We start from the raw sequence: 15658 nt of genomic DNA, 5'->3' as shown, positions 1-15658 counted from the left end.
TAAGCTTGTTTAATAGTCCAAACCCAAATTTCATTTAACCATCAATTAATTGTAAATAATAAATTTTCATAATAAGTATCATATTTTCTACCTTCTTTAAAAAAAGATCCTAACAACAATTAACACTACATTTACATTAGTTTTGACATGCTATATATATTAATACAAGAAACATTAAAACAGGCTCCGGCCCGTCCAAACCAAACCAGATTTTCGGGCTGGGTCCACGATGTTTACGATCGGGCCCGAATTTTGTCAAGGTACAATCTAACATTAGTGGTTTGTTCATAACTTGATAACAGATACTAACTGCAACTCAGAACACAACAACAAAATACAACTCAAAACCACAAAATTAATATACAATAAAATACAATGGAATCCGGGTTGTCGTGCAGTTGACCGTTGACTTTTGACCGTCAAGTACCTTTACTGGTTTTCGAAGACCCAAAGATTTCTTCAATCATGCTGCACGTCGGCAACAGGTCAACGCCTTTCGTCGAGCCCATTGTCAAATACGGTGGGTCCCAATGCAAATACGATTCGGATCTCGACACGTTTTCTGATACGGGCTTTTCTAGCCCGTTTTCGCTTGTAACTTTCTCATTGTGTATATTACTCGACGACTTGCATTCATTACTTCGTTTTCTTTAATATCACCATCTTTGGATGAAGAATCATGATCATGATATTCATGGTCAACGAAAGGTCCAACTACAACAAGATCATCGTCGTCTTCTATTGCAGGCCCGAAAGACCCTCTTTTGGTTCCCCACCATTCATCGTCGTCACTGTCGATTGCTAGTAAATGTGACCGGTTCTGAACAGCTCGTCTCCGGTAAATAAACACGTTAAAGTAATAACTAACGAGTTCCTTTTTCGTACACGTCGGAAATTCAACCGAAAGCACCTCCCAGAAACGTTTACCATGCGAAACGGGATTCGAGTAAATAACATCTTGAAAATGTTGTTCTTCCTCTTCGGTCCAGTTCCCGGATACTTCCTCGCCCATTTTATCAAATCCTAAATTAATAAACGTCTCGAGCCCTAAAGATTGTTTTAGATTTAACCTTGCTTCGTTAACGTGTTGTTGCACGCATCTAACGGAACCGTTGTCAGCACATTCACAATCCGTTTGTGGAATTACGATTTCGCCCTCTTGGTCTGAAACGACGCAAATACCCATCAAGATTTTCTCTCGTTCATCGTTGGAAGTGTAGGTTCTAGCTGAATCCGAATCGTATTCGGGAACGTCAGCTTGATGTTCGGCTCCAACGGGAACTTCTTTTCTTGGGTCGGAATCTAATAAAGATGAATATGTGTCATCATAATGAACTAGTGGTCGTCTTGGCAAGTTGAATTCATAGAACTCCGAGAAAAGATTTGGGCAAAACGCGGGACCGGGCCCGGGCCCAGGACCAGGCGCAGAAGCTTCTTCATGGCCCGTGATGCCGGTCACTAAGGGTAACGGAGCACTTGTTTCAAACACCTTTTCGTCACCTTCACCTATAAAACGAAAACTATACGCGTCATCTATGTGTTAATAAATAATAATGACAATAATGCAACTGATAATAATAAAAGATATTGTTGACTAATATTTATAACTAGAAGATACGCATGTAACGCTTTACGATTTTATTCTAACCTGCAATCACAACGTTTTGAGATGGTTCAAGCGACGGTTTCTCTTCTCCAAGCGAATCAGGCTTATTCCCGTTATCAAGATGCTTCGGGTGTTTCATAAACTCTTGGAGGTCCTCGTCAAAAGGTCGTTTAGTTCCCATAACAACCTGAAGCACGCAAACAAGGCTATCAAAATCAACAGAATGCAGATAAAACTAAAACCTTTTTATGGTAATTTCGCACGTAACACAAGCGGGCAACTCTCAATTCTAAAGAAGCTCAATAGGTAAATCCTATAAAATTTTCTGGTTTTCAGCAGCTAACTCGAGTAAACAGATATAAACCATATAATTTCATTGAAATAAAACCTTGAGTGTTGATTTGTGCTTAAAACAATAAATATTTCACCAATATTAATACTATAGTTCAATCCACTATGCAGGAAAAGGTATGTAATTGTATGGCAGAAGAAGTTCTGTTATTATTAATAATAATAATAATAATAATAATAATAATAATAATAATAATAATAATAAATTTTTTAAACGATAACCATATTTTATTTATTAACAATAATAGTAATAATAAATTTTTTTTAATGATCAACCAAATTATTATTAGAATACTAGCAAGGCGTTAGAGCCACCGATTACACAAAAACAAGAAAAACCAGCAATGAAACTACTGTTCATGCCGCCACCAAGTACATAGTAGTAGTAGTAATAATAATAATAACTATTATTATTATTATTATATTCATGCAGTAGTTGCTATGTATATAGTTATATACATATGTCTGTATCGGGCAACCTACTGATACTTAAATTCTAGTAAATACGACCGCGATTCAACGTCGGTTCAAATACGTAACAGATGTACAAATGTACACATCATATACTTGTTTGCATGTAATTCAAGTGCATGCATGGCTACACTACAGTATATAAAAATTAAAAATCCACTAACTTCACTACAATTTTAACTAAATCACATCTAAAATTAATAAACATCATAATTCTCAGCAGCTAATTCAACTAAACAGATAAAAATCACATCTTTCCACTAAAATCAACCCTAAATACTAATTTGTACTTAAAACAATAAACCCTTCAACTAAATCAATAAAAAATCATAATTAAGTCCATGCAGTACTTGCTATGTTACACAGGCAGTAACCTATTGATACTTCAATTTTTAGTAAGTACGATAACGATTACATGTCGATTCAAATATGTAACAAATGTACAGCTGTTATATAACATATAACTGTTTGCATGCATGTCTGCAGTATGAAAATATCACATGTAAAATTGAGCTAAATTTATAACAACTTTAACTAAATTACGTGTAAAAATAATAATAAAATCATAAGTTTCATCAGCTAATTAATATAAAAAACTAAAAATCAAAACTTTACACTAAAACCAAACCCTAAATACTAATTCAAGCTCAAAACAATAAACCCGTCACCAAAAGGTCCAAAATCAATACAAAATCATAATTAAGTAATTACCCAATAAACTCACCAAACCGCTAACTGAATTAACACCTTATCCCAAAATCACGCGCCAAAAAACCCTAGATTCCAAATTAAATCACAGTATAATCAAAACCCAGATCGGAAAATACCGGGTTTGGATCAGAAAATCGAATTTCAAACCCTAACCCTAGAATTTGGTACAGTTCGAATTGGATGGTGAAAATTGGGTTATTGGGTTGAGAGAAGATGGGATTGGATGGGTGATTGATTGGGTTAAGTGGGTTTTGATTTGGTGTTTGAATTGAAGGTTGATTTGAGAGAATTGGATGATGATGATTGTGAATTGAATTGGGGAAATTGGATACGGTGAGTGTTGTTAATTGGATGTGATATGAGCGGTTTATTTAATAAACCGGGTTCGGATTTTGTAATGTAATAGCAATACCACGGGCGAAATAAGCCGGTACACGTGTACATATGTAAGACTTGTGACCATGTTCATCCCCAAATCCGAACCCAAACTAAACCGACTTGAAATACTTAAACCCGAGAAAAGGATAATTCAAAACAGAATGGAAGTAATTCGGATTGGTTCTTGGTAGTGGTGTTCTTCAGGTTTGTTTTTCGGGTTTCTTGGGTCAGGTACTTCGGGTTTCAAAGTTTTTATTTTAGACCCGAAACCCAACTCAAATCTCTCACGGTTTTTTCGGGTTTTTTCGGGGTTGAGTTAATCGGGTTTCAGGTATCAAAGAAAACGAAAGTAAAAAAAAAGTAAAGAAAAACTACTATACGAAAACTAAAGCAACATATTTTTCTTTACTCGTTACGTAAATAACAAAATAATAAATAAATATAACCTGGTGAACTAGCATATTTTCTTCTATTACATTGTTATTAGTCATACATAGAAAAGATATATAAACAATAAACAATCGATCAACCATAATAGGTAGTATAGAAACAAGTGGAATGTTTAAAGTGTTCCGTATACAGTGTACATGTCTAATAATAATATTATGTTTTTTAAACAAATAGTTTATTCTGGTTGACACGAAACCTATAAATCAAACCCAATAACCAACCCGAATTACTTCGGTTCGGGTTGACCTTTTCTCGGGTTCGGGTTTTTCGGGGTTCAAATAAAAGTGACAACCCTAGTTCTTGGGTTTGATTTCTAGGTTTCGGGTCAACCCGAAAGACCCGAATAGGATATTTGTTTATAAATATGATATTAGTTTTCGCATTGTAGCTTTTCTTTAATATTCTTTTTTTAATTTCTTATTGTTCACTTAGATACTCGAAACCAGATTAACCCAACCCAAAAAACCCAACCTCAAATAACCCGATCCCGAAAAACCGTGAGAGATATGGGTTGGGTTTCGGGTCTAAAATTAATACTTTGAAACCCGAAAAACAAACCCGTAGAATACCCCTAACGGGTATTGATGATATAAGTTTCGTATCTGATTGTAAAATTGAGTTTCGGGTTAGGACTAATGCTCATTGGGGATCGAGTATACTGGTTAGTTTGTTAAAATTAGTTGTTAGAATTCTCTAATGTATTTTTAACTATAGTTTAATATGCATATGAAGCTAAAAATTAGTGAACTGGGAGATTATTTAATTACCAAAGAGAATAGTAGGTGATCCACCTTACCATTTATATATAAATAAAGAAAAAATAATATATATGCGAATATGGTTCGGGTAATCATATTCGTATATTTTTACATTTCTGGTAATTAGATCGGGTATCATCTATGTCTGCACCTATCACATACCCGCAATTTTTTACACCAATCATATACTCAATCTCATCATAATGATATCGTTATGCCACAAACCCTTTAGTAGACGACATTATTTTTTACGGTGAACAGAGTGGTGCTGGTGTATATCGGTACCCGCTCCCCCCTTTCTTTACTTTTGTACTCGGACACCCGGGATGGTGTTCCCGTCCTCTAATGAATATTAAACCCGAATCCCCATCCCGCTTGCTTCATTTTCTTATTCGTTTCTTCGAGATCTCGGCTTAGCTAACCCGACCGATTATTTGACAACCGAAGCTGGCCATGGACGGCAAAGGAACGAGACAACCACCCGGACGGCAATCTTTGTCCCTATATTAACCTTTCGATCTCACTTCTAATCTGAACCACACCCATGGCCACGCGCCACCTTTTTACGCGCTCTCACCGAGCTCTATCGGTACCAGTATTCATTTTTTCATGTTCTCGGTATCCGTACCATTCACTTTCATCATTTCCACTATTTTCAACAGTACCAGTACCGACCACTACCAAACCAAAAAGTCAACACAATATTCTAAACACAGTTTTACTCATTTTCAGTACCGGTATTTTTCAGTACAGTCCACGACACGTGTCACCACTCTCCCTAACCGCCTCCGTGTCGCCACGGAGTCCAACAACCTCTCCCACACCGCCACCGTCTGCGTGTGGGTCGACACCGGCTCACGGTTTGAAACCGAAGAGACTAACGGTGTCGCTCACTTCGTCGAACATATGGTGTTTCGAGGCACGTCGAAGCGGTCTAGTAGTGATATTATTGAGGAAGTTGAGAATATGGGAGGTGAGTTATGTGGGTATACTTCTAGAGAACATACAGTTTATGTTGCTAAAGTGATGGCTGAAGATGTGTGTAATGTGGTTGATGTTATGTTGGATATGCTGCAGAACTCGACGTTTGATGAAGACGCGGTTAAAGATGAGCGTAACGAGATTCTTACGGAGTTGTTCGAGGTTTTTGGGCCGAACCGATACGTTTTTTTTTTTTTTTTTGAAAAACTTAACTGAATCAGTCGGGTTGGTTGGGTCGGCTGGACCGGCCAAAACGGTTTGCTTTTGGCGGTTCGGGCTGATTTTTATTTATATAACTAAAAGTTATTTATTTTTTTTAATATTTTGGATGTTTGGTTTACTAGTAAACCGAACCGTTAGATTTTCGAAAGTTTAGTAAAATGACAGGTTTAAAAAAAACTAAAACATTTTACCTTTCGAGTATTAAAGAGTTTGCGTAAAAACAATGAAATTTTTTTAGCAGCACGAAATCGGTTAAATTAATAATATATATGCGTTTTATATATTAAAACGCAGACCCTACCTATAGCTCTGCTGTCGGTGGGATTTTACTGGGTATGATTGATTGATTGATTGATATGCGTTTTATTTAAAAACACGTGTACGTATATTAATTGTTAGATTTCGACACGTGTAAAATTTTTTATGTTTATTAAATTATATAGATTAAAAAAATTATATACTTTTTAATATTTCGGCTGTTCGTTTTACTTGGTTTTCCAAACTGTAAACCGAAAGGGTACACTCTAACCGTACCAAACTGGCTGATTTAGCTCGGTTTGGGCGGTTAAGACAGTTTCAACGGTTTTTATATGTCTCTACGTGCAATGCCGGTTTCAGGTGATGGCACAGCCAAATGAAGTAATTTTCTACCGCTTGCTTTTCTGCATTCCAACACAGTCCCCTCGGTCGGACTGTTCTTGGACCTCCTAAAAACATCATGGATATGACAAAGAATGCTCTTCAAGATTACCTTTCAACTCACTATACACCCCACAGAATGGTTAGTTTCACCAATAACATTTTTATTATGCCATCTTTAAAGTTTATATTATGAATATGATTTGTTACAGGTAATTTATGCTTCGGGGGCGTTTAACCATGATGACATTGTAAAGCAAGTGAATAATATGTTCACAAATTTATCGACTAATCCTGTAACCACGTTGCAGTTGGTGGAAACCGAGCCTGCAATGTTCACTGGTTCTGAGGTGGTGTTACATTTTTTTATGGCTTGAGGTTTTTACATTATGCAAGTAACTGAAACTGTGAATATAATCAGATTCGTAAGAGGGACGATGACATGGATTTTGCTCATTTTGGTGTTGTGTTTAAAGGAGCATCGTGGACGGATCCTGATTCTATCGCTTTGTTGGTCATACGAACTATGCTTGGATCATGGAACAAAGTTACAGATGTTGGCAAACGTATCGGGTTGGTACCATTTTCTTTAATTCTATTATATATTGGAAAAATATATTTTTTTGTAACTATATATATATATATATATATAGGGTGAGATCCTAAGAGAACTTTTTGAAATTGAGAACTTTGAGAACCATTTTTAGCCACAAGAAAACCTCTTAAAAATATTTAAAAAAAAATTTTAAAACGAAGAAAAAACGAAAATTTTAAAAAAGTAAAAACGCAAAAATTTTTATTTTTCATCCCGGTCTCATAAAAAAAACATCTAGTTATACACATATGTATATTTGTATTTAATCTCGATTTACATAATGTACACATGTACATTCATTAATCTTAATTGTACATATGTATATTAAGAATAACATGTATAAAATTTAAAAAATAAGTATTATACATATGTGTATAATTTTGCTAAACCGATATATTTTTATGAAACCGGGATAAAAAATAATTTTTTTGATTTTTTTACTTTTTTATTTTCGCGTTTTTTTTAGTTTTATATTTTTTTAAAAGAGTTTTTTTGTGGTCAAAAATGGTTCTCAAAGTTCTCAATTTCAAAATAGTTATCACATGAACCTAATCATATATATATATATATATATATATATATATATATATATATATATATATATATTTGACTCTCAGTTCACAGCTGGCTCGGATTGTCGGGATAGATGAAATTGCTGAGAGTGTGATGGCTGTGAACAGTCACTATAAAGAAACCGGGCTGTTTGGTTTCTATGCTGTTGGTAAAGTGAGTTTTAAGCTTATAAATATTTGCATATAAATTGTTATATTCATGCAACTTTACTTATAAAAATTAATAATGCAAGATTAATATTAATTATCATAGTTGAATTTTTTATTACTGATTGCTAGTATAATAACCCGAACTTTGATATTGGATAATAAATATATATATATATATGATAATAATAATAATAAATAATAATACTAAGACATTACCATCCAGCCGAACATATACAGGAAGAAAGAAATTGATCATCATCATCACAACCTCAATAATAATAATAATAATAATAATAATAATAATAATAATGGATGGGTTCAAACTCAAGACTAACCACATGTGCATTATTTTAAATTTCCATTTATCATCAAGTTGGCTTCTTCAAATTCAAACTTTCGGATATATCTGAGATGATCGATTCGTTTCTTTTTAAGCACCCTCAAACTCTATCAAATCACATCCTCCCGTTTTTAACTACCACCCATGTAAATAGCTAGAAACGACACCGGAGCCGCCACCCCTCGGACACAGATTTGCTTTCCAGGTCTGTTCGATTCATGAACCAAGTACTTAAGTTCGGTTTGTTCCCTCAAATTCATCTTCCATGAAATTTAATTTGGATGTATGTTGATTCGTTTTGGTGATCACCGAAGCCTGTGGCGTTCCCGGGTTACCACGCTGTTGCCTCCTTGATTTGCTCATGTTTGACTACATATGGAGGTGATTGAATTTGGTCTTTTATTTATAGTTTTGGATTATAAGTTCTAGGATATTGATCGATTCCGGCGACAAAGTTATCATTTAATCTAAAATTGAGATGTGAAGAACATGCTAATAATTTCAATACATCAAGAATTATGTTTGTTTTCTGTTTGTTTGTTTGTCTTAAGACTTGTGATCGACACAATACGTAGGTTAACTACTATATCCATGAACTACTACTACTTTCTTGTTTACACCATGAAATCATACCCCAAGAACACTTTTAACATAAAAATAATACTAAGTTTTGAATATGAAGGATATTAATATCTAAGTTGGCTGATAAGTCAGTACGTATATTGATTGTAGTTTTCATAACTTATAATATAATATGCTTTGTTATTGAAGAGTGAAACTATTTTATTAAGTATTCATTCAAGAGACTATTTAACAGGAGAAAAAGAAAACTTGGTATGATTTATGGAGAGCGATAACTCGTTGTATCGTATAAAAATATTAAAAGCTTTTGTCGCCGGAAAAGCAATAAGTAAACACATTAAAGTTCTATAAATCTAATTCGAACCATAAATAAAAATGTAGATTTTCAGTTTGGTTGAAGACAATTTGATTTGTTTGCTATGTGTAAGGTACGGATTCTGGTTTCTGTTACTCATAGTATAAATTTTATTTTGTTACTTTGTAGTACGGTTTCTGTTTTTGTTCACTTTTAGTATTGACTCTATTCCGTTACTTTGTAGTACGGATTTTCGTTACACGTCGGTTATATTTTGAGTTCAGTTATTTTATATAATATATTTTAGTTATACGACTTTAGTTCAGTACTCTGTTACCCGAGCATTTCTGACTTGTCGTTGGGGCGTCAACGACATGGCACTTATCGTGACAGTGCGTAATCAAAGTTCACGGCGTCTCTGAAAGTACTCATGTAGTACCTTGGCCACTTAGAGGCGTATAGATCGATCTTAGCTCCGACTCCTGACTCCTGACTCCTGACATGGCACTTATCGTGACAGTGCGTAATCAAAGTTCACGGCGTCTCTGAAAGTACTCATGTAGTACCTTGGCCACTTAGAGGCGTATAGATCGATCTTAGCTCCGACTTCTGACTCCTGACTCCTGACTCCAGACTTCTGTTTGAGATGGAACAATGTGTGCACGCCACCCACACCGTCTACTTGGTGCATGGACTAGCTAGCTGTGTACCCCTCTGTTTAGGCTCTGGGTGCTTCCGTATTACACGACCTATTTATTTTAACATCATCGTCGTGTATTTTAGTAATTATATTTTGTTTCGCTATATTTCTGGTCCGTTTTGATATGTGTATATGCATTTGATTAAATTTGAGTATATTCAGATTACGTCCCGATCGTGTATCGGATTATGTTTCGCATTTAATTATAGTTCAGTTAAATGTTACACGTTATATGTTACACGTCACACATTATATGTTACAAGTTATATGTTTCTGGCTCTGGGTGTTTTTGTTATAGTTCTGATATATTTCCGTATGCGTTTGACCATGTTCTGGCCAAGTGTCGGATCATACATCCGAATTTTATTAAGTATATGTTTCGGTAAAAAGGGTTGGTTTCGAGTTTGAATTGAAGTTCGTATATTTATTCTCTTACGTCTGTCCTTACCTATACTATTGTTTTTTCCGTTACTGGGCAATTTTTGGCTCAGCCGTGTTTTCTTGTTTTGTTTTTCTTATTTTGTTTTCAGGTAATCCGGGATTCGGGGAATTTAGTGATGAGAGATAAAAATGAAGTTCAAGCTTCTAAAAGTTAATTCATTTTGTTTAATAATATGACGTAGGTTGCGTTAATTTTTGTTGTATTTTGGATTGTGGCGTTGATTTGATATCTGTAATAGTAACACGTTAGCCTGTTCCGGGTTGGGGTGTTACAGTTATGGTATTAGAGCCCAGGCTCTTTCTTGTAGAAAACTTAAACGAAAATAATTAAAAATGTGAGTTAATGGGTAGACGTCGAGTTAGGATTTTCCTTTTCGTCTTCCGCGTATTCCGTAAATCCTTATCGTTCAATTCATACGTTATCTTACTTTAAGATGCCTCCTAGAAGACGTGTTAACCGCCAAAACGGGAATGATGCTGGAAACGACCCACCTCTTGTGACCCTTGTCGCTAACGCCGTCAATGCGGCTATTGCTGCGGCAGTCCCTAACATCATACAACAGTTGCAGCAGAACAATGCCGGTGGCAACAATGTCGGTGGTAACAACGCCGGTGGCAACAACGCCAGTGGAAACAATGCTGGAGGCAACAATCCTCATGTTGGTATTCATGTCTGGCTTGAGCGTTTTCAAAAGCAAAAGCCAAAATCCTTTAGTACTTCTAGTTCTCCAGTAGAAGCTGAAAACTGGATCGCGCACATCGAGAAACTGTTTGAAGTGTTGGGTGTTGAAGATGTGTTTAAGGTTCGATTAGCTACTTACAAGCTCGAAGATGACGCTCACAGATGGTGGAAGACACTGAAAGCTGCCCGTGGAGGAGACAATTATGCTGCCGCACTTCCTTTGAACGATTTTCGCACCTTGTTTTACTAGCAGTATTTTACTGATGCTGATCGTAGTGAATACCTGAGAGAATATTCTTCGATTGTTCAAGGAGATGATGAGCCAATCGTAGAGTTTAAGAACCGTTTCTGCCGTCTGGTTAGCTTTCTGGGCCCGACCGTAGGTACTCAAGAGCAGCAAACCAATCATTTCAAGTGGGCCATATGCGATCATGTTAGGAAGTTCATTCTTAATCTCCGATTTAATGACATAAATGAAATAGTGGATGCAGTTAAAACTTGGATAACGATAAGAAACATTCTCAAAGGATTTATGATAATAATCGTAAACGGGCAAGGGAAAGTAGTAGCGATCAGTCTCCTTCTAGTGACAACAACGATCAATCATTGGAACCTCGAGACCGTAAGAACCGATCTGATCAGAATTTCAATAATCAACCACGACATGGGAGGAACTGAAACCAAAATCGTGGAGCTGCACAAAATCAAACACAACAGAATCGTGATGTTATCCCTCCATGTGCTACGTATGGAAAAACTCATAGGGGTGTATGTCGCCGAGCCGAAGGCCATTGTTACAGATGTGGAGAGGCTGGACACTTAGTTAGGGAGTGCCCTCAACGTGACCCTCGAGCTAATACCGGGGGATACGCTAGGCCTACTGCAGGAGGACGAGTTTTTGCACTTGCAGCTAATGCCCCTTGTACGAACCATTAGTTATTTTCAACGTGATATGTTTGGTCATTCGTTTTCAGTTTTAATATCATGAGTTACGCGTTTAGTTTACCAAATAAGATAAGTTATTAGTCTCCATTTGATATCATAATTGCTATGAGTCATGTGTTTCGGTTGTTCTGATCTATCTCTCCGAATTTTAAGTATGATTAAGTTCGCTCTAGGTTTATCTCTCATTTTAGATACTCCATATTTTAGTGTGTGGTATTCGTATATGTGTATTCATGAAGTTTAAAATCTAATATGTTTAGTCTCTGTTGCATCTGTCTTTGCTCGTTTTTGTTTTACAATTTCGAGGACGAAATTTTTTTTTAGGGGAGTATAATTATAATAACCCGAACTTTGATATTGGATAATAAATATATATATATATATATATATATGATAATAATAATAATAAATAATAATACTAAGACATTACCATCCAGCCGAACATATACAGGAAGAAAGAAATTGATCATCATCATCACAACCTCAATAATAATAATAATAATAATAATAATAATAATAATAATGGATGGGTTCAAACTCAAGACTAACCACATGTGCATTATTTTAAATTTCCATTTATCATCAAGTTGGCTTCTTCAAATTCAAACTTTCAGATATATCTGAGATGATCGATTCGTTTCTTTTTAAGCACCCTCAAACTCTATCAAATCACATCCTCCCGTTTTTAACTACCACCCATGTAAATAGCTAGAAACGACACCGGAGCCGCCACCCCTCGGACACAGATTTGCTTTCCAGGTCTGTTCGATTCATGAACCAAGTACTTAAGTTCGGTTTGTTCCCTCAAATTCATCTTCCATGAAATTTAATTCGGATGTATGTTGATTCGTTTTGGTGATCACCGAAGCCTGTGGCGTTCCCGGGTTACCACGCTGTTGCCTCCTTGATTTGCTCATGTTTGACTACATATGGAGGTGATTGAATTTGGTCTTTTATTTATAGTTTTGGATTATAAGTTCTAGGATATTGATCGATTCCGGCGACAAAGTTATCATTTAATCTAAAATTGAGATGTGAAGAACATGCTAATAATTTCAATACATCAAGAATTATGTTTGTTTTCTGTTTGTTTGTTTGTCTTAAGACTTGTGATCGACACAATACGTAGGTTAACTACTATATCCATGAACTACTACTACTTTCTTGTTTACACCATGAAATCATACCCCAAGAACACTTTTAACATAAAAATAATACTAAGTTTTGAATATGAAGGATATTAATATCTAAGTTGGCTGATAAGTCAGTACGTATATTGATTGTAGTTTTCATAACTTATAATATAATATGCTTTGTTATTGAAGAGTGAAACTATTTTATTAAGTATTCATTCAAGAGACTATTCAACAGGAGAAAAAGAAAACTTGGTATGATTTATGGAGAGCGATAACTCGTTGTATCGTATAAAAATATTAAAAGCTTTTGTCGCCGGAAAAGCAATAAGTAAACACATTAAAGTTCTATAAATCTAATTCGAACCATAAATAAAAATGTAGATTTTCAGTTTGGTTGAAGACAATTTGATTTGTTTGCTATGTGTAAGGTACGGATTCTGGTTTCTGTTACTCATAGTATAAATTTTATTTTGTTACTTTGTAGTACGGTTTCTGTTTTTGTTCACTTTTAGTATTGACTCTATTCCGTTACTTTGTAGTACGGATTTTCGTTACACGTCGGTTATATTTTGAGTTCAGTTATTTTATATAATATATTTTAGTTATACGACTTTAGTTCAGTACTCTGTTACCCGAGCATTTCTGACTTGTCGTTGGGGCGTCAACGACATGGCACTTATCGTGACAGTGCGTAATCAAAGTTCACGGCGTCTCTGAAAGTACTCATGTAGTACCTTGGCCACTTAGAGGCGTATAGATCGATCTTAGCTCCGACTCCTGACTCCTGACTCCTGACATGGCACTTATCGTGACAGTGCGTAATCAAAGTTCACGGCGTCTCTGAAAGTACTCATGTAGTACCTTGGCCACTTAGAGGCGTATAGATCGATCTTAGCTCCGACTTCTGACTCCTGACTCCTGACTTCTGTTTGAGATGGAACAATGTGTGCACGCCACCCACACCGTCTCCTTGGTGCATGGACTAGCTAGCTGTGTACCCCTCTGTTTAGGCTCTGGGTGCTTCCGTATTACACGACCTATTTATTTTAACATCATCGTCGTGTATTTTAGTAATTATATTTTGTTTCGCTATATTTCTGGTCCGTTTTGATATGTGTATATGCATTTGATTAAATTTGAGTATATTCAGATTACGTCCCGATCGTGTATCGGATTATGTTTCGCATTTAATTATAGTTCAGTTAAATGTTACACGTTATATGTTACACGTCACACATTATATGTTACAAGTTATATGTTTCTGGCTCTGGGTGTTTTTGTTATAGTTCTGATATATTTCCGCATGCGTTTGACCATGTTCTGGCCAAGTGTCGGATCATACATCCGAATTTTATTAAGTATATGTTTCGGTAAAAAGGGTTGGTTTCGAGTTTGAATTGAAGTTCGTATATTTATTCTCTTACGTCTGTCCTTACCTATACTATTGTTCTTTCCGTTACTGGGCAATTTTTGGCTCAGCCGTGTTTTCTTGTTTTGTTTTTCTTATTTTGTTTTCAGGTAATCCGGGATTCGGGGAATTTAGTGATGAGAGATAAAAATGAAGTTCAAGCTTCTAAAAGTTAATTCATTTTGTTTAATAATATGACGTAGGTTGCGTTAATTTTTGTTGTATTTTGGATTGTGGCATTGATTTGATATCTGTAATAGTAACACGTTAGCCTGTTCCGGGTTGGGGTGTTACAGCTAGCTTAATGCTTTTAGTTCTTTATGTAGCCAGATTGCTTAGATGATTTGGCTTCTGTAATAATGCAAGAGATAAGCAAACTATGTTACCGAGTCAATGACGAAGATGTTATTCGTGCTCAAAATCAGGTAAATTCGTCACTAGTAGTTAATGATCATGAAATCATCTGCAGCTATTCGCAACTTAAATCTTTACGGGTTCTTCGTTATTTGCAGCTTAAATATTTATTTTGTAACGAACAGCCCACTGCTGAAGAAATCGGACATCAGGTACACCCGATACATAATATTGTTTACTCTTATCAGACTTATCGGTTACTGTTTTAAATTCTTAATATATATTTTTTTATTTTGTAGTTGCTTGTATACGGGCGTAGAATCCCGCTTGCTGAACTGTTTGCTAGAATTGATGCAGTGGACGTTGCTACCGTCAAACGTGTAGCCAACAAGTTCCTATTTGACAAGGTTCCCTCTTTCTACACAACTTTTACGCGCATTATTGATATATATATATATATATATATACACTCCCCATATTACTTTGATTTTACAACATTTCTTATTGCTTGTACATACAATATTTATGTGCAGGACATAGCCATTGCAGCATCCGGGCCAGTGAAGTTATTGCCAGATTACAACTGGTTCCGCAGTCGCACTTGTTATTAAGCTCTTTTGTACGACATGGCGTAATGTTCATTATGCTGCGCCTATGTTGCATAATGTTTTGGTTGAGGCCATGATATCATATTGTCGTGTTAGTATAATAGAAAGGTCCGAACGTGTGATTTTTGGTTCTAAAGACCAACGCGGTTGTAATAAAATATTTCTACGTTTTTATGTGAACGCTGGTAACAATATAATAGAAAAAGAAAAACGGTGTCGTCCACAAAGTTAGTGGACATTTTCTGAAAGAGAGCTAAAACACGTAATTTTTCAATTTTGTGCG

General features: G+C 35.6%; 1 protein-coding gene and 1 pseudogene across 3 annotated transcripts; one reads left to right on the top strand and one right to left on the bottom strand.

Annotated features, from left to right (window-relative positions):
* Positions 1-113: 113 nt before the first annotated feature.
* Positions 114-3584, bottom strand: LOC143590575 (AT-rich interactive domain-containing protein 1-like). 2 transcript variants are annotated; one of them, XM_077071015.1, is made up of 3 exons: positions 3256-3584; positions 1649-1793; positions 114-1506 (listed from the first exon to the last, which is right to left on the bottom strand). In XM_077071015.1, exons 2-3 carry the CDS (start codon positions 1785-1787, stop codon positions 578-580), a joined length of 1068 nt encoding a protein of 355 aa, XP_076927130.1. In that variant the 5' UTR covers positions 1788-1793; positions 3256-3584; the 3' UTR covers positions 114-577. The 2 variants fall into 2 exon arrangements, with proteins under 2 accessions (XP_076927130.1, XP_076927129.1); XM_077071014.1 differs by lacking the exon at positions 3256-3584 and adding an exon at positions 3153-3224.
* A 1628-nt stretch (positions 3585-5212) lies between these two features.
* LOC143590577 (putative mitochondrial-processing peptidase subunit beta, mitochondrial) lies at positions 5213-15378 on the top strand (annotated as a pseudogene). The gene is made up of 9 exons (XR_013145493.1): positions 5213-5868; positions 6547-6709; positions 6780-6917; positions 6989-7140; positions 7780-7888; positions 14740-14853; positions 14926-14979; positions 15067-15174; positions 15301-15378. The product of XR_013145493.1 is annotated as a putative mitochondrial-processing peptidase subunit beta, mitochondrial (transcript).
* Positions 15379-15658: the final 280 nt, after the last annotated feature.

Source organism: Bidens hawaiensis, unplaced genomic scaffold (assembly GCF_021521415.1).
Source record: "Bidens hawaiensis isolate Kalapana, Puna unplaced genomic scaffold, B.hawaiensis_p1.1 tig00038670_1, whole genome shotgun sequence".
In the NCBI taxonomy this organism is placed as follows: domain Eukaryota; kingdom Viridiplantae; phylum Streptophyta; class Magnoliopsida; order Asterales; family Asteraceae; genus Bidens; species Bidens hawaiensis.
Note: the sequence above shows the minus strand (reverse complement) of the source record. Positions and strands in the feature narration are given on the sequence as shown.

What these genes read in the sequence shown, in the direction of transcription:
- LOC143590575 (XM_077071015.1), bottom strand. Translation starts at nt 1,787, where the DNA reads ATGGGAACTAAACGACCTTTTGACGAGGACCTCCAAGAGTTTATGAAA. An exon ending in TCAAAACGTTGTGATTGCAG is followed by an intron (nt 1,507 to 1,648) that starts GTTAGAATAAAA and finishes TTCGTTTTATAG; the next exon opens with GTGAAGGTGACGAAAAGGTG.